The sequence below is a fragment of the Vigna umbellata genome, chromosome 6 (genome assembly GCF_029865625.1).
Source record: "Vigna umbellata cultivar VRB3 chromosome 6, Vumbellata_1.0, whole genome shotgun sequence".
Lineage (NCBI taxonomy): Eukaryota > Viridiplantae > Streptophyta > Magnoliopsida > Fabales > Fabaceae > Vigna > Vigna umbellata.
The window spans coordinates 20,255,818-20,272,628 of NC_142170.1; the positions used below are offsets into that span (position 1 = coordinate 20,255,818).

General features: G+C 33.7%; 1 protein-coding gene across 3 annotated transcripts; it reads right to left on the reverse strand.

Moving 5' to 3' along the window:
* Window positions 1–4,190: 4,190 nt before the first annotated feature.
* Window positions 4,191–10,536, reverse strand: LOC124848005 (autophagy-related protein 18f-like). Of its 3 annotated transcripts, XM_088092953.1 has the most exons (8): window positions 9,594–10,531; window positions 7,412–7,876; window positions 6,904–7,335; window positions 6,320–6,553; window positions 5,382–6,209; window positions 5,111–5,280; window positions 4,550–4,912; window positions 4,191–4,381 (listed from the first exon to the last, which is right to left on the reverse strand). In XM_088092953.1, exons 1-7 carry the CDS (start codon window positions 9,924–9,926, stop codon window positions 4,552–4,554), a joined length of 2,823 nt encoding a protein of 940 aa, XP_087949079.1. In that variant the 5' UTR covers window positions 9,927–10,531; the 3' UTR covers window positions 4,191–4,381; window positions 4,550–4,551. The 3 variants fall into 3 exon arrangements, 2 of the variants coding, with proteins under 2 accessions (XP_087949079.1, XP_047181565.2); XM_047325609.2 differs by lacking the exon at window positions 4,191–4,381 and having other exon boundaries at window positions 4,774–4,912; window positions 5,072–5,280; window positions 9,594–10,536; XR_015780285.1 differs by lacking the exon at window positions 4,191–4,381 and having other exon boundaries at window positions 4,776–4,912; window positions 5,023–5,280; window positions 9,594–10,536.
* Window positions 10,537–16,811: the final 6,275 nt, after the last annotated feature.

Genomic DNA, 16,811 nt, shown 5'->3' on the forward strand with positions numbered 1-16,811 from the left:
TTTCTTGAAGCACTGAATACAAGAGAATTCAAGATGAAGGTTAATGATTGTTATGTCCTAAAGTAAAAAATATTATGTCCTAAAACTTTATAAAAAAATATTGTTTGTGTTCATAAGCAACTAAAGGAGTAAATTTTATTGTATTCTTCTTATGACTGAATAACTTTCTTAGTTAACAACCTAATGATCTTTTGATAGCATCCTTTTGTAATTTCAAGTGTTTTATAAAGAAGTGATTATGATTTGAACAATATTAAATGATTTGATCAAGAATAATTGCATTTCAAACAATATTTAAGTTTTATTTTAGAGTGATTGTAATACTCAAATTTTAGCAATATTCGATTTTTTCAAAAACGACTTCATTTCAAAAAATAATTGAGTTTTTAAGCTAAGAATGGCATTTATCCAACTAATATTCGAATTATTTTGGTTTAAACTCTCGGATCGTCCTTATATTGGTTGGGAAATCTCAAGTGGGTTATCGTTTTTGCAACTTTCTCAATTGGGTCCTTATATTTAAAAAATTGAGCCAATTAAGCTCTGTCTGTTAAGTTTTCACATACGGCGTTAACAAATGCTTACGTGGTGTAAAATGTTATATTACGTGAAATTTTTTATTTATATTAACCGTTTTTTATGTGGCACAATATTGAATTATTTAAAACTTTATTATTTTATAATATTTTATCCTAATCAACAGTTCTATCGCACATGTGATAGATCTTGCCCCAATCTAGGATGCAGACCAACATTAAGACAATGGTCAACTCAACCACAAATGGCCACCACGATGTAACGCGTGTCTAGGCACAACCACGAGCACAACAACAACGCTGCCACCGTCACTAGATAGACACACCATTGTTGCGACACGAAAACATATCCTCCACACTGTGAGCCAGGATCAAACTAGACCGCATGACAGAGGCCAGCCAATGCGACGAGAAATCGTCGCGTCTTTGGCGGCCATCGCAGATGACGCTTGCGAACCACCTACAGAAAAACCAAACCACATGGCAAGGCCAGTCCTCCACTATGACGGAGAACGATAAGGGAGAAGAAGTTGTCACGCTTCCACCACAACACTAGAAGTAAAAAGAAGAAGCTTGAAAAACAGTGGTGGTAGTATTAGAGTTCTAGGTTCGCGAAGAAGATGAGGTAGAAAGGAGATTTCAAATTCTTAGGGTATCTGGGTTGCCGATTGGCGTTCGAAACCCACCAAGAAATAAAACAACAGAATTAGGAAAATTTTCCCAAATTTTAGGGTTTTTTAACAAAAAATTCCAAATTTCTGGTGTCTGATTTTTGGTGTAATGTGAGATCATGATTGAAACCAATTGGACTCCAGATCAAGGTTGGCACCAAGGACAATAGAAAGATGAATTGTATTTCATAATTAGGGGTTGGTTTAATACATCATTTGGTCCCACTTTTAGGGGTTTGGTTCAAAGTGATCCTACCTTTTAAAAAAGTTCATAAAGGCCCCATGTTTCGTTAAAAAATGTTCAATCTGGTCCTTTTTGCTCACGCTGTTAAAAACATAACGGTGCAAATGCCACTATGGTCAAACCTGAGTGAGTTGTGCAAATTTGATCCCTACTTTAAGCCACGTATTCACCGCCATCTTCACCGGCAGCCGTCCTCTCCAACGCATCACGCATCACCACCAAAGCTATGCATCGAGAACGCGAGAAACCCTAGCTCTCCATGGTGCTATACGACGACACTTGAACTTGGCTTCTGGTTTGCTTGCAAGTCTGATTGTGGTCGTAGGTGGAGGCAAGAAGCGGCGCGGTTAGTGGTGGAGAAGAGTGGCGATTCGCAATCTACAGCAGCGGCGTATGGTGGACGATTCTGTGGTGGAGATTGGACGGCAGTGCTGCTGGTGCAACGACGATTTGACTGGTGCGAGGGTGAAAATGGTGAAGATTGATGGTCGCGGCATAGCAAGGGATCGCGTTGGGTGGTGGCGCGAGAACGAAGGTGAGATGCAAAGGTGATGGCGGTGCAACAGAAGGGAGAAGACGCTTTGGTGGTGGCGCGTGATGCGTTGGAGAGGACGGTTGTCGGCGAGATGGCGGTGACAGCGCTGGATGGTGCGGCGGCTAGGGTTTCTTGGAGAGAAATTAGGGTTTGTCTGGAGATGGTGGTAATGTGGTAGGGACTTTTTTAAACCTTTTTTAAATTAAAAAATCATTTAAGTCCACCTATTTACGTCTTTGCGTGCCACGTGCTTATGAGATACCACGATGACATTTGCACCGTTATGTTTTTAACGGCGTGAGCGGAAAAGAACAGATTGAACATTTTTTAACGAAATATGGGGTCTTACCGAACTTTTTCAAAAGGTAAGATTACTTTGAACCAAACCCCTAAAAGTAGGGAGATGTATTAAACCTTAGGGGTTTTTACTAAAATTAATTGAAAACAAAACCCTAAATCTAATAATTTTCTCATAAAATTATGGTGAAGAAGAAGTTTGCATGTTGAACTCAAAATGTGTTTCATAAACTAACAAATTTTGCAAGTTGGGTTGATTTTTATGTGTGAATTGAAAATGGTAAAGGGTAATGATATTTGTGAGACATTTTTGTATTCTCAGTGCCCTTTCCTCTACTATGGTTGTTTGGTTAAAAAAAATTATTCTAATTAAATATAAAATTTAGATGGGTAAATTTTGATTAAATATAAAATTTGAATATTTGGTGTTTTGTTTGGACGATGGTGGTTGTTGGTGGTGGCGTCGGTGGAGTAGCGATGGGGGAGGACGCAGAGGGGAATGGAGGAGAAGATCTGGTTTGAGTGAGAAGTTTCTCACACCTCTTTAAATGTTAGGTGGAATTCAGATGTAAAACACATCACTCATAAATTTAGTCATAATAACACGTCTTCTTAAAAATAATTACAGCAGAATATGTTAACACGAGCAAAATTGACTCGGTTTTTTAAATATTTAGACCTAATTGAGACCATTAAAAATACGAGAACCAACTTGAGATTCTCCAACAAATACGAGAATGATCCAAAGGTTTAAACCAATTATTTTACCTAAATGTGGTTGAGATCTGAAAAGTACTCATTTTTATTTTTACAATATTTGTTTGCTTAGTGTTTCACCAGTGAAATTGATTGAAAACTAAGCACAGTTTGGCACATAAGAATAAGTATAAAATCATCAAGAATAAGTCCTTATTGAATTTGTAAATGATGATCCTTCACCATATGAAATTCTTAATAAAATTGTGTAATAGTTCAAAAACTTTTCATAGACTTCAAAAACATAGAATGCAGTTTTCTTAAATCTTATTGATACAAGATATGAAATAGCAATACAAGATGATAAAAAAAATAAAGAAACACACCAGAATTTATAACAATTCATATTACCACTGATCCAACATCAAAACTCAATTTTTCTCTTAAGAAAAACTAGTTCCAATAATCAATACAAGAGTTTGTACAATGTAAACAACAACTATAACATTCTAAAGAAAATTTACGTCTGATGCATCCTGATCAGACATAAATATCAAAATTTATATATATTACTAGAACATGTTTTCAGTTGAATTGGACCAAAATCGATGGATTGATATATACAAAAAGAAAAAATAATTAAAAACCAAATTTTAACTTGCTAATCAAAAATACTTTCCTTGAAAAATATTTTTTAACAAAAGTTCTTCATACATTGTTATTTTGTCATTTTCCTTAAAAATTATTAAAGAACTAAATTAGCTTTTGAATTTTCTTTTCAATTAAAAATTCAAACTTGTTATTGTTAAAAAACATTTTTTTCTTATTAAACCCTTGATGTAAATATTATAATATAATGTTTGTTTTTTTTTAAAATTATGTTATTAAATTAAGATATTACATTTCTATAATATTATTTAACTATTTTACAATCATATTTTTTTATATTAAATTAGTCATAGTTCAATGACAGATTCAGTTATGAAAACATTAGGAACTACTTACAATAAACAAGCTAAAAATCTTTAACCATGAGTTTGATAGCAATCTACACAACTTTGTTTTTGAAGAAACCAATTTAATTAAATAGAATGAAAGAAAAATGATAAGATATTATTTACACTGGACAGTGCAACTGATTTTGAATCCTTAGTAGAATATTCATGCATCCTTACCTTCTTTGCACATGTTTACTATTTACAAGAACTAAATCCATCAAAACAAATTATTTATGATATGAATTTGTCTGTTATTTACAAAGTCAACAGAAGAATCCCAATGTAATAATATCCACATTTTGGTATGGAAGTCAAGCCCTTACAACTCAAACTTCTCTACCTCTTCAACCATAACCAACAAAGTTAACAAAGCCTCCAGTGAGAAATGAAAGAATATTTCATGCCTATGAAAAGAAAGAAAATTGCATTCGGTTATTAGCAACCATAGCTCAATTACACATAAACAAGAAGATTATTGTTCAGGAATATCACATATTCAGTAAATCAATTTAATTATGTCAAAAACTAATCGCTTGACAAATCTATATCAGAAATTAAAATATTACTACTACCTTCAATCAAATTCCTCTCCTTTTTCGTCATGGTGATTCTCCAATTTCAGACCTTTTCTGTCGCTATTTACAAACATGTGATGAACATCCATGTTTATGTGCTCCCTTCTATTATTTACAGTCTCTGGCCTAGTATCTGGTTTAACGGTGTTATTGTTATTTACAAGACCCTCTGCTTCTGCTGGAATCAAACCATAATCCCACTCATTTCCTTCAATGCCACTTTTCAATTCAGCAATATTTCCACCAGAATTAGGCATACAACCAGGAAATCTACTACTGGGTGGAATCCTTCCCTTTTCAAACAACTTGGAATTTTGATGCAAAACTTGTTCATTTAACTTGTTATCCACAGCAGGAGTCCTGCAAGAAAATATTTTTTTCATTTACATAAATACACAGTCTGCTTAAATGCGGAGAGTTAATGCAAAAATAAATAGAAGCCTTTGAAAGTGAGGAAATGTCATCACAACCTAATAATAAAGAGCACGCAATATCCACAGCCCAAACCTTTTGGCTTACCTAATAATAACTAATTAGTAAATTAGTTAGTCATCAAACCTTGTATGTTGAAATTTTGAAGTCTGAATAAAGTCAAAAATTGGAACCAAGTCTTTCGACCTAGCTTCTATCACACGAGTCGGGATCTTTTCAATCTCAAATTCCCCTCCAGAAGCAGCTTCTTCATCCATCATCAAAGCAGCCTCTTTAGCCACTGAATGAAAATATATCTGGTCGGCAACCGAATCACATGTTTAAATGTCAAACTATCAAGCACTATAACGTTTCCAAAACATTAAAAAATGCATTTTCCAGTTTTAAGATAACATACCTCAGTCTTTGCCCACAATTGAGTCTTTGCTTCATGCATTTGCAGTTCAGCTTCTGAAATATACAAATGATGTTCTTTCTCAGAACGTGGATTCGATTTCATGGATACATTCTTCATTTTAGGGCTGATGATATTATCCTTTACTTCCTCAGAGCATACTTTATTGATGTCTGAAACTCCATTCTCTCCATAAATGTCTATATTTTCTACTCCCTCTCTCCAACTATGCCTACAACTTATATTCCACTTCTTGATAGGCTCAATAACTACTTTCGCATCAGTCACAGGGACAGACTCATGTGCAGGAATTACTCCAGAAACATCTGAATCTTGACAGTTAATTGTCTGCAGAGCATATTGTACCATTGAACCTGTGGATGTAAAGACCAACAGATGATACTTTTCCTTGGAATAGTTCCCATTAACACACAAGGTACTTCTGCCTTCTACGTTATAGAAAGAAGAAGCAATAGCCCCAGAAATGGAACTCAACCTAGTTGTCGCAGCTGCAGCTGCAGCGGCACCAGTTACAGTGCCTCTCCAGCCATTAGATCCATTCCTAATTCTGCTAACAACAGAGAGTGTGATAGGAGGACCAGCAGCACAAAGGCTCTGCTGTTTACAGATTTTTACAGCTGAACTACAAGGCCAATGAACTGCCTGATTAGGCATAACACTCAAACCATCCTTTTCAGTTAAACTATTGTCACATGATAGAATATTTACAGGTCCTCCTTGAGGATTTATAGCAAACAGATGGCTAGTTCCCCTTGAAGAACTAATCATAATCCACCTGCTATCAACACCAAAACTGATATCTTGAATAACCTGAAAAGTAAAATACAGATTTAGAAAAGGTCTCCATTACTTAATGATGCATTTTGAAAATAAACATGAACACGCATTAATCCAAAGAAAGATTGGGCAGGAAAACTCACTGCATTTGTTATGCCACGTTGCAGCCTGTAGAGATGAACATAAGAAGAGCCAGCATCAGATGCTGACACTCTGTCATATCCAGGCATTATCTTATAAACATTAATGTTATGCCCCTGAACAGAAGCAGTCACTAAGATGGTGCCGCTAGGATCAAAGCATAAAGCTGAAATGGGACTCTTGTGGGCCCGAAATTGAGCAATGACATTTTTACTGACAATATCTCTTACAATGACCTGAAACAGAAGAATAAGTTATGGTAGTAAAATAAAAATATTAACACTACTAGCATCAGTTGCTATATTGTACAAGGGTAACCAAGACCAAAATAAACATGCAAGAATCCAACTTGAGATGATACACAATGTAAAACTCATTAGCAATTGCAAAATTGTACTAGACTGCTATTTCCAGAATCACAACTACGTTTGCAACTACATTTGAGACAATGGTAAGGAAAGACCAGGTGTGTACAGCCTAAGACAGGGAAGATGCTATCATATGTATTTGGGTACAGAAGATAATCAAGCACAATATGTGCAGAGTTACAAGTGAATGAAAATTTATTATAAAGAACCATTATTACCATCCCAACACTTTCCACATCTGTTGAATGGCCATGGATGATTCCATTTCCTTTTGTGCTTGAATTCACAGATTGTATTGAACCACTGTTTTCTGGGAGAAGTTCTGAGCAGTAACTGGAAAGTTTCTTGTACCCCATATCTCCAAGGTTCACAATCCCAGCGGCAAGATGCTTGCTAGACTCTTTGGCATAGTGTGCAACCAAGCTCCCATTTGAAGAAAAGCCAGGAAAGCTTGCAGAAGGTGTTAAATGCTGTGGGCTGACACGCCCAGAAGAAGCTATTACAGTAGCGCTTCCACTATAGGCCAGCCATCTTGGACCCACTGCCAGTGGTCCAAATCCAATGCCTCCAGAACCAGGACAACTCATGACTACAGGATTAGTATGTAAAATATACTCCCTTAATAAAGTTGTGGGAGAAAAACAGTGTATCTGCAAAATATAGATACCAATAAACATTAGAGTAAAACAAATTTAGAGGAACTTAATATAGATATAGAAAGGGTACCTGAGTGACTAGAGAAACAGCAAGTACTCGAGAACTACATCTTATAGAATAAACAACTGATCTAAAGTTTAGTGTATGAACATATGATTGGGATCTCAGAGAATAAAATTGAACAGTTGATGGCAGATAGTTTCCATTCTCCTGGTCATGGTGGTTTAAAGTGCCCACGTCGCAAGTGGCAACCAACCCCTCTTGTATTTTGCCTCTCCCCACCAACAAATCATTCACACATACTGCCAACAATGGGCGCTTGTCTGCAAACTTGTCCTCCAGTCTCTTCGATACAGTTGGACTAGGTACCATTTGCATAATAGAAACAGGACCATCGTGTTTGGAAACAAGGTCACAGATATTATCTGAATCATCAACATCCCAAACCTGGAAGCCAGACCAATAGCCTAGAAGAAGTACTTGCCGAATGACTTCTCCCTGGTCCTCTAACGTGTCAAACCCAGCCCAAATAACCTACAGATATTAGGAAAAATGACAAGTGTTACCTCAGTCTTGACACTAAATTGAAATATGTAATCGAAGAGAAAAGAAAATAGAAAGTACCAATTTTTGAATATTATAAGTAAAGAAGCAAACAGAAATCAGACCCAGAAGCATGAAAGGGCAGATGAAAAATCATACATAGCATATATCCATCCTAAACAAACACCCATTTAACGTAAGGAAATAAACAAGTAAATATAAGAATAGGAGGCATCATTTATACAATGCAACAGCAAAAGATAAAAGGCCCAATAGTTCCGAAACACAAGGATACTGGATATATAATAAATTACATAAGAACATTAAATATATCATATAATACTACCAAACCAGCTTTATTTTTCTACTTTAGAAACTATCACATTAGAACTCATGGATGCATTTGATGGATGTTCAGGCACATTACAAAGAACAGCACAGTACATTAGTTGAGTCAAATGTCCGGTATCTGATGACTGATGCACAGAACAGTGGAGTGAAACTCTTACAGTATACTATGTTACAAATAGACATTGCTGGAGTACAGATCTCATATCTGTAATGAGGTTTCTTAGGCACAATAGCCAATTTAGAATAAAGATTGGGCTTTTCACTTCTAGTTGGTGTGTACCTCATGGTCCTCTATGCTAGCGGACTGTGCAGCTTAGATCCATTTGTGTTTTTTCCTCCATATTGGTCCACTTATCCGTTAGGGCGAATCTCTAGTTAACGAATTTTATTGTAATTCTTTTCTCTTTAATTAATTTCTTCTATTATAAAAAGGAAAAAAAAAATCAAATATATACCAATTGAATGCGCCACTTTCCAATAAATAAGCCACTCCTTGATAATAAAATTCATAAAACATGAGTAGCAAAAATGCACTTTATGCTTTTTTCTTAATAAAACCTATTCCAAATTTCATCTTTTAAAACATTCTGTTCGATGAGGGGTTGCTATGGAGAGAACATTGCAAGCATGCTCAAGAACTTCATAAACTAGAGAGGCCATATACACGAATAAGTGCACTCTTGTTGACCTGGTCGTGGGATAAATGATGAAATCCTCATTGCCATAAGAAATTGTACATATAGATCTTTATTAAAACGACGTACAACACACTTCCATATGTGAAAACCAGAATACAACAAATTCAAGCACATAATTACTAAAGGAACTGAAAAATAATCTTAGTCATCACTTATCGTATCTAAAGTACAAATATGTGTTCTCTACAAAGCAGGCTTCTACTTCAAAGAGTAAAACTCAAATGGTAAACAACTAAGGAGAAAATTAAGAGAGTCGATTCTCACATTCAGGTGATTATATTTCAAAATATCTAAACCGATAATTCTCCCATATTTAACTTCAAACTCTATACTGTACACTTTGCACGTGACATGCGATCCTCCCAAGAACGAACAGATTTATATCAATTTTACTACTCAACTTGAATTGCATAAACTACTAACTCATGTTTGACAAAACCTAATCTAATTGGACAAGATAGAATCAGCATTTGTATCAGCAATAAAAGCAAATAATTAATATTAATCTAACTACCATCCACAAATATCATAATAATAAACTTCATAATTAATCCGATTGCAATACAGCAAACAAGCTGCAATTCATAAACTAGATAGCCATGATGAGCAAGCAAGTTACTATTTTCTAGTTCCACCAGTTATAACTCAAATATACATACCCGATCACGGTCAGTATCCCCATGCTTATCCAAAATCGACGATGCAAAGGAGGCAGCAGCTGACCGAGCGACGGTAGAAGCACCTGATGAAACAATCTTCATGTAACCAGAGAAAGTACGAAAGGTGCTGGGAATAAAGCCATTGCGGTTGTTCTTGCTGTTGGTTTTGCCGCCACTACCAGCAGCAACACCTCCGTGAAGAAGGTGCTGTTGTTTCTGGTCATCATTTCTACTCATCCCCAAAACCAAAGAGATGAAAATAACAGCTATCCACAGACACAACAACAAAAGGGTCACCAGTGATTCTTCAAATCCATCCTTAAATTCAATCATCACACCCTTCCTCCACCATCAAGAACCAAAACAAAAACGATTTTTTGTTTTGAAAAAAATAAGCCAAAAGCCGAAACAATCTAAATCACAACCACCCCAAAACAAAACTTGCCTCCAAAATCTTTCCCCTCCTCCCGTTTTTTTCCCTCGAAACAAAAACACCGAAAAAACACAACGATGACAAGAGGGAAACGGTTCGGCAAGACAGAAATTGAAAAATTAAAATAAAAAAGAACAAATTTCAAAACGTATTCCTTTCTTCTAACTTTTGATTGAAACCCACGAAAATATTAAAAACTAAAATTCCCGGGTTAAGTTACAAATTATGGACAATGATTATGATCATCACAAATGAAATAATAATACAAATAGTGGGAAAATAATATGGAATTATTAGTATTAATTAATTAAAAAAATATGAGTAACTATTTACTTATAGTAGAGAAGATTGATCGAAAATTAAAGGAAAACAGAATTCGTTAATGAGATATTAGGGTTTTGGAAAAGAAACCCGGAAATAACCTGAAAACAGGAAGAGATCAGAGAGGAGATGAAAAAACAGAAAGGTGGAGAGAGAAAAACAGGATAACAAGGAGGCAAAATCAGATAAAATAAATGCATAATAAAAAGGAACTTCATTCATGGGTTTACGTGTGTGCCTCACTTTTTCTTTCTCCCTAATATCTCTGAACTTTTTTTAATTATAAATGTTTTTTTTTATCAGTTAAACGATACATTGATATTAAATTTACAATTTTATATTACTTGTAATACATATTTTAAATCTTATATAAATATTATTCATAAACAGGCATATACAAATTATTGGATTAATATAGTTTTATCAAATATAAAATAAAACTAAACCATAAATATGATCATCAATGTCATTAATAAAAGTAGGGTTTGAAAAAATATAAATAAACTAAAATGTTTTCAAATATAATATTGTATTTGAACAAACTTCCAAGACTGAAATTGAACTCAATTTAAATTAACAAAAAATTTATTAAAACATTTTTTTAATTTTTTACTTTTTATTTACACTTTAGATCATTGGTTTAACAAAACATAAATTTATAAATGCTACAAATATCCAAAATCTTTTCAATTTATTATTGGACAATTACTTTATTTGATTGTTGTACAATTGTTCTATCTTTATAAAAAAGTGTAACTCGATCTTTACAGTTGAAATGGAACTATTTCTTGTTATTTCGTAATATCTTTTATTTTTATTTTTCATTTTTGTTTTCAATCTTCATTTTTTTTTTATTTTCATTTTCAATTACTTTGATTGGTTTTTTATCTTCAATTTTAATGTATTTTTTCTTTTCATTTTTTTACCAACAATGATTGGATTTCACTTTTCTTCATTTTTATTATTCTTTTTATTCTTATATTTTGCTATTTGTTTTTGTTCAATGTCCCAAGTCAATGAGAAATACCAAATGCAGGTGGTGATGGTGGCCGATGTTATTCAAACTGTAAAAGTAAAAGTGACAGAAACTTTATAAAATATAAAGAATAATTGGAAGAAATTATTTTCTATTTTATTGATTAAAGAATAAATTCTTTAAATAAATATAAAAAAAACGATTGAGTAAGTATACAAAAATCTGAACTATCTACTAAAAAATAGGAAAGATAACTGTCTCAACACTTCTCTTTTTTATTAGAAAATAAAAAATAAAAACTTATCTAATAGTCTCTCCCTTAAACTAATATTTATAACATTAGTTTAAACTAAAAATCTTTCATGTCCATATTTTTCTCAATGTGCGTCTATCTTAACAGCTTTTAGGAATAAATCTACAAATTGACCCTCATGTCTTAAACAAGATCAATAACTTCATCTTTTACTAGATCTCTCATATATTTTATATCGATGTGCTTGTTTCTTCCATATAAAACATGATTTTTAGAAAGTTTTATGGTTTAGTTATTATCATAATAAATGATTGTTGGTTCATGATTGAATTAAATTTTACCAAGTATATTTCTCAACCAAATAGCTTGACATGTCTTTGTTTTTGCAACTACTAACTCAGCCTCATTTGTTGATAAAGTGATAATTGTTTTTTTTAGCACCAGATGACGATTGTGTTAGGTATCGGCGTCTCGCACAACAGAAAGATTTTTAGAGCGAAAAAGCATGCTACGGTCAATAGCTAAGATAAAAATGGTTCTTTTAAAAATCGTGCTTTTCTCTTAAAACTTTTATCGAATAGTTGGTAAAGAACAAGAGAAGAGTAAGAGACAATCACACAAAATATTTTATTCTGGTTCGAATCAAAAGATTCTACGTCCAGTCGTTAATCACTATAAACAGTGATTAACTTTTCACTAAAATATTGTTCACAGATTACAATAGGATGGAATAAAAAGTAAGAACAAAAAACACCTTCCTTCGACAAACGAACGGAAAAACTTGCTCAATCAACTTGAAGAGAACCGCTTCGACCTTAGACTCACTAAGTGCAAGTTTCTCCTATTCACAAGACTTGATAAGAGCACCACTAACGCTTGAAAACTTCCTCATAGCATTTATGTATTTTCAAGTGGCTTAGATAAACCTATAAGAGGTTTGGCAAAGAGTATATATAGTTCAAAGGTCTGAAACTGAAAAGACAGCTCCCAACTGCTAGTGATAATCGATTATCAAAATTGATAATCGATTATTCGTGTCCGTTATGGGGTTTTCAAAATGTTATAATTGATTATCCTGAGGAATAATCGATTATCTACGCGACTTGGGCAGAACTGACTTAGACTAGAATGATCGATTATTTCGAGCAATAATCGATTATTTGCGCGAGCAATGGTTTTTTCAAATAAGCTCGTGATAATCGATTATTACACCAAATAATTGATTATCTGCATAAACTTTCTAAAGACAAAAAAACTTCTAAGTGTTTACATCAGTAAAGGTATTCCTATTACAATTGATTCTACATAAATGCTTTTAAATGAATTACAACTAAAGTCTTCAAGTTCTTCATCTTGTAGCATCATCAAAATCATTATATCTTCAAGACATCAATGCTCCTTATTGGTAACAATCTCCCCTTTTTTTATGATGATAAAAAATCCCTTGTTTAAAAGCATCTTTGAATTTCTGCACAAATTTCAAACTTACAAGCATAGAACAAGTTGGTAATAACTGCACTAAAAGTTTTTCTCCCCCTCAAGTGTTGCTCTCCCTTAAAAAAGGAATAAATGCACTTCAAGACTTAACGAAAATTCAAAATTTTCATAATATAAAATAACACAGTACATTAGGAAAATAAAGCAAACATAAAAACTCAAATCCTAATACAAATAGAACTCTAAAAAGAAGGGGATGGAGGATAGTATGGGGGTTGAAGATTTAAGTGTCCCTCAATATTTCCCAATCTAGTATCAAAGTCTTGAAACCTCTCAGTGACATAATCATAATGAGTTTGGTGACATTTGTCCAGATATCGTCATCAAGAATGATTTGGACTCCTTTAACTTTAGAAGTCACAATGCCATCATGGTAATGTAGATTGTGGTAGAACACCCTAATAAGATCAGGATAGATACACCCTTTTTGCTCAACCAAATTTGTGAGACATTGGGTTTGAGATAAATTAGGGAATTGAAAGCCATAGAATCTTTAGTATCCCAACCTGACATACTTAACTCTCATTATGTGTCTCTCTTGCCAGAAATGAGCAAATTATGCTTGTTTCTCCGGATCAAAGATCCATCCTTGAATGGTGGCAGGACGGGGAGCTCTAAGGCGAGAGAAAGATGCACCTCCAGTGCGTCTTCTTATAGTCATCTTCCTCTTTGCATCATACATGATTCCAATAGAATGTAGAGAGAAGATATGGGTAAGAAGAGTGAAAGACTTGGTGAAAATTGAGTATGGCAGAATATGGGTGCAATGAGTGGTTCTTAATCAATTATAAGAGAGTATTTATAGAGAAAATGAAGAAACTAGACGTTTATGGCCATTTTTTAACGTTGTAACGACTCTATTTTTGAACTTGCGTCGAGTGATAATCGATTATCAAATAAGCACTGATAATCAATTATCGATGAAGATAATCGATTATTTGTTCATGTAAACCCAGATTTGAAGAACAAGCAACGATAGTTGATTATGGCTTGTAATAATCGATTATTTGCGAACCTAAGACTTTTTCTTAAAGCTAAAGATAATCGATTATTTACGTTGGATTACGAAAAGCTTAAAAATTTCAAGAATTTTGATTCTAAGACATATCTAATACTCTCAATTCTCTTCTAAGATCATAAAACCTATCCTTGGGTAATGCCTTGGTAAAAATATCTGCTAATTGATGCAGTGTATTAATATATTTTATTTGGAAATCACCCTTTTGAATGTGATCTCTCAAGAAATGATGCTTAATCTCTATATGTTTGGTTCTGGAGTGCATTATAGGGTTCTTAGTTAGGTTTATGGCACTAATGTTCTCACATTTTAAAGGAATGTGATCAAGGAAGATATCAAAGTCTTCTAATTGTTGTTTCATCCATAAAATTTGGGCACAACAATTTCCAGTAGAAATGTATTCTACTTTAGTGGTAGACAAGGCTATACACGCTTGTTTCTTTGAGTGCCAAGACACCAAAGGACAACCCAGAAAAATGACATGTTCCACTAGTATTTTTCCTATCAATTTTACAACCCCCATAATCAGCATCGGAATATCCTATTAAACTAGGTGTTGCATCAGAAGGACATCATAAACCAAAAGAAGTAGTCCCTTTAAGTTATTTCAAAATTCTCTTAACAGTAGTTAAATGGGATTCCTTAGGATTGGCTTGGTACCTAGCACAAACACATACACTCTACATAATATCTGGTCTAGTAGCTGTAAGGTATAACAATGATCATATCATGCATCTAAACATTGTTTGATTTATTTCTTCCCCGGATTCATCTTTATCAAGGTAGCATGAGGTTGCCATCCCAAAGGTGTGTTAGCTTCTCTAGAAGTGTCCATCCCAAATTTTCTAAGAACTTCCCTACAATATTTGGTTTGGGAGATAAAATTTCCCCCTTCCATTTGTTTTATAAGTAGTCCTAAGAAAAAATTTAATTCACTCATCATAGACATTTCAAACTCACCTTGCATTATGTTAGAAAATCCTTTACATAAGGAATCATCAATTGATAGCACTTACAACATTCATTATGTCTGGTTTGGTTGTTGTCAAGTACATTAGACTTTCAACCACTTGCTTGTAAATAGTCTTATCAACCTTCTTACCTTGAGATTCTTTAACCAACTTCAAACATGTCTCCATAGGTATGCTAACTGGATTACAACCCATCATTTTGAATCTGTTTAGAGTTTCATGCACATATCTTTTTGAGAAATAAAAATTCCCACAACTGATTGTTTTACTTCAATGCCCAAAAAATAATGCAATTTCCAAGATCTGTCATATCAAATTCAAGCATCATAGACTTCTTAAAATTCCCAAACATAACATCACCATCAACATATAAACACACAATTAACATTCTCCTATTTCCCATCACTTGCACACTAGAGCAATCACCAAAGCTTACACTAGAGTGAAAATTCTCATTTAAATAAGAAAAAGAAGACTTGTTACCTATCATGTGGTTACTGTAGCCTATATCCACATACCAAACAAATACTTGTCTCAATATTCTTTGCTTTTTGAACTGCTATCAACAAAGTCTCTTCTTTTATCTCCACAAGATTTGACCTTTCCCATTTTCATTGTTGTCACAAGGCAACTTGGTATAACATTCAGAAGCATAATGCCAAAAGTTATGACAAAGCATTCTACTTTGAACTTGTCATGTTCCTTTCCTCTGCCTTTGTCTTGAAACTGGTCATTATTGCCTTTGTGATTCCTGCTGAAATTTTTGTTTCCTCACCATCCTCTACCTGTACTTGTACCTCTTCCTCTAAAGCTATTGGAATGAGTATTTGTAGAAGCCTTCAAAGCTTGACTTGAGTGTCTGGTTGTTTGAGCTTCTGCTCATGCGCTAGTAATGAACTTTGTAGTTCGTCAAGTGAGAGCTCATAAATGTCTTTGGACTCTTTGATAGCACATACAACAAAGTTATAATTTGGTGACAAAGGTCGAAGTATCTTTTCAACAACAATGACTTCTTTCATTTTGTCTCCATTGATGGGCATCTTGTTCACAATTGTCATCACACGAGAGAAGTAATATGAGATTGATCTACCAAATTTCATTTGAGTTGTTTCAAATTTTGCATGTAGAGCTTGGAGTTGCTGCCTTTTTGCTTTAGCAGACCCTTGATATTTCTTATAATGCGGATACGTATTTTTCAAAAACCTTAACTTTTACACATGCATAATTTATTTAAAATATAGTAGTTCCAAAAGCATTGTCCAATTACATTATTTCAAAAAGTAATTAAAATGACTAAGGAAAAATAATACAATTAAAATTAAATTGTTTCAAAAGTATATACCAAAAGAACTTTTTAAAAAACCCAAATCTTTCCCCGTCATCTCACGAATCTATCATGCCTTTGGAACATTTGTAATATCATCTGCTCACGTATAACTCATTATACGATCATCACTGATAATTTCATTCACAAACACATAACACAAACGTGTATGAGATAAGCTACCGATAAAAAAACATAAAAATAGGATATAAACACACTAATTATATCAACCATAAACAACCATCCCACACATAGTAGTAATAACAATAGGATACCCAATCGTCTAACATAAACAATTCAAACATAATTAATTACTCGATCATCGACCCTTGATCTTTAACCATTGATGTTATCTCTAACATCTCACACTTAAACCCTTGGTCTATGTATCCATTAGTACATATCTTAATTACCTACTATAACCA

Coding starts and splice junctions, on each gene's coding strand:
- LOC124848005 (XM_088092953.1), bottom strand. CDS start 9,926: ATGATTGAATTTAAGGATGGATTTGAAGAATCACTGGTGACCCTTTTG. Junction 7,336..7,411: donor CTGTTTCTCTAGTCACTCAG/GTACCCTTTCTA, acceptor TATATTTTGCAG/ATACACTGTTTTTCTCCCAC. Junction 5,281..5,381: donor AATTGTGGGCAAAGACTGAG/GTATGTTATCTT, acceptor GTTGCCGACCAG/ATATATTTTCATTCAGTGGC.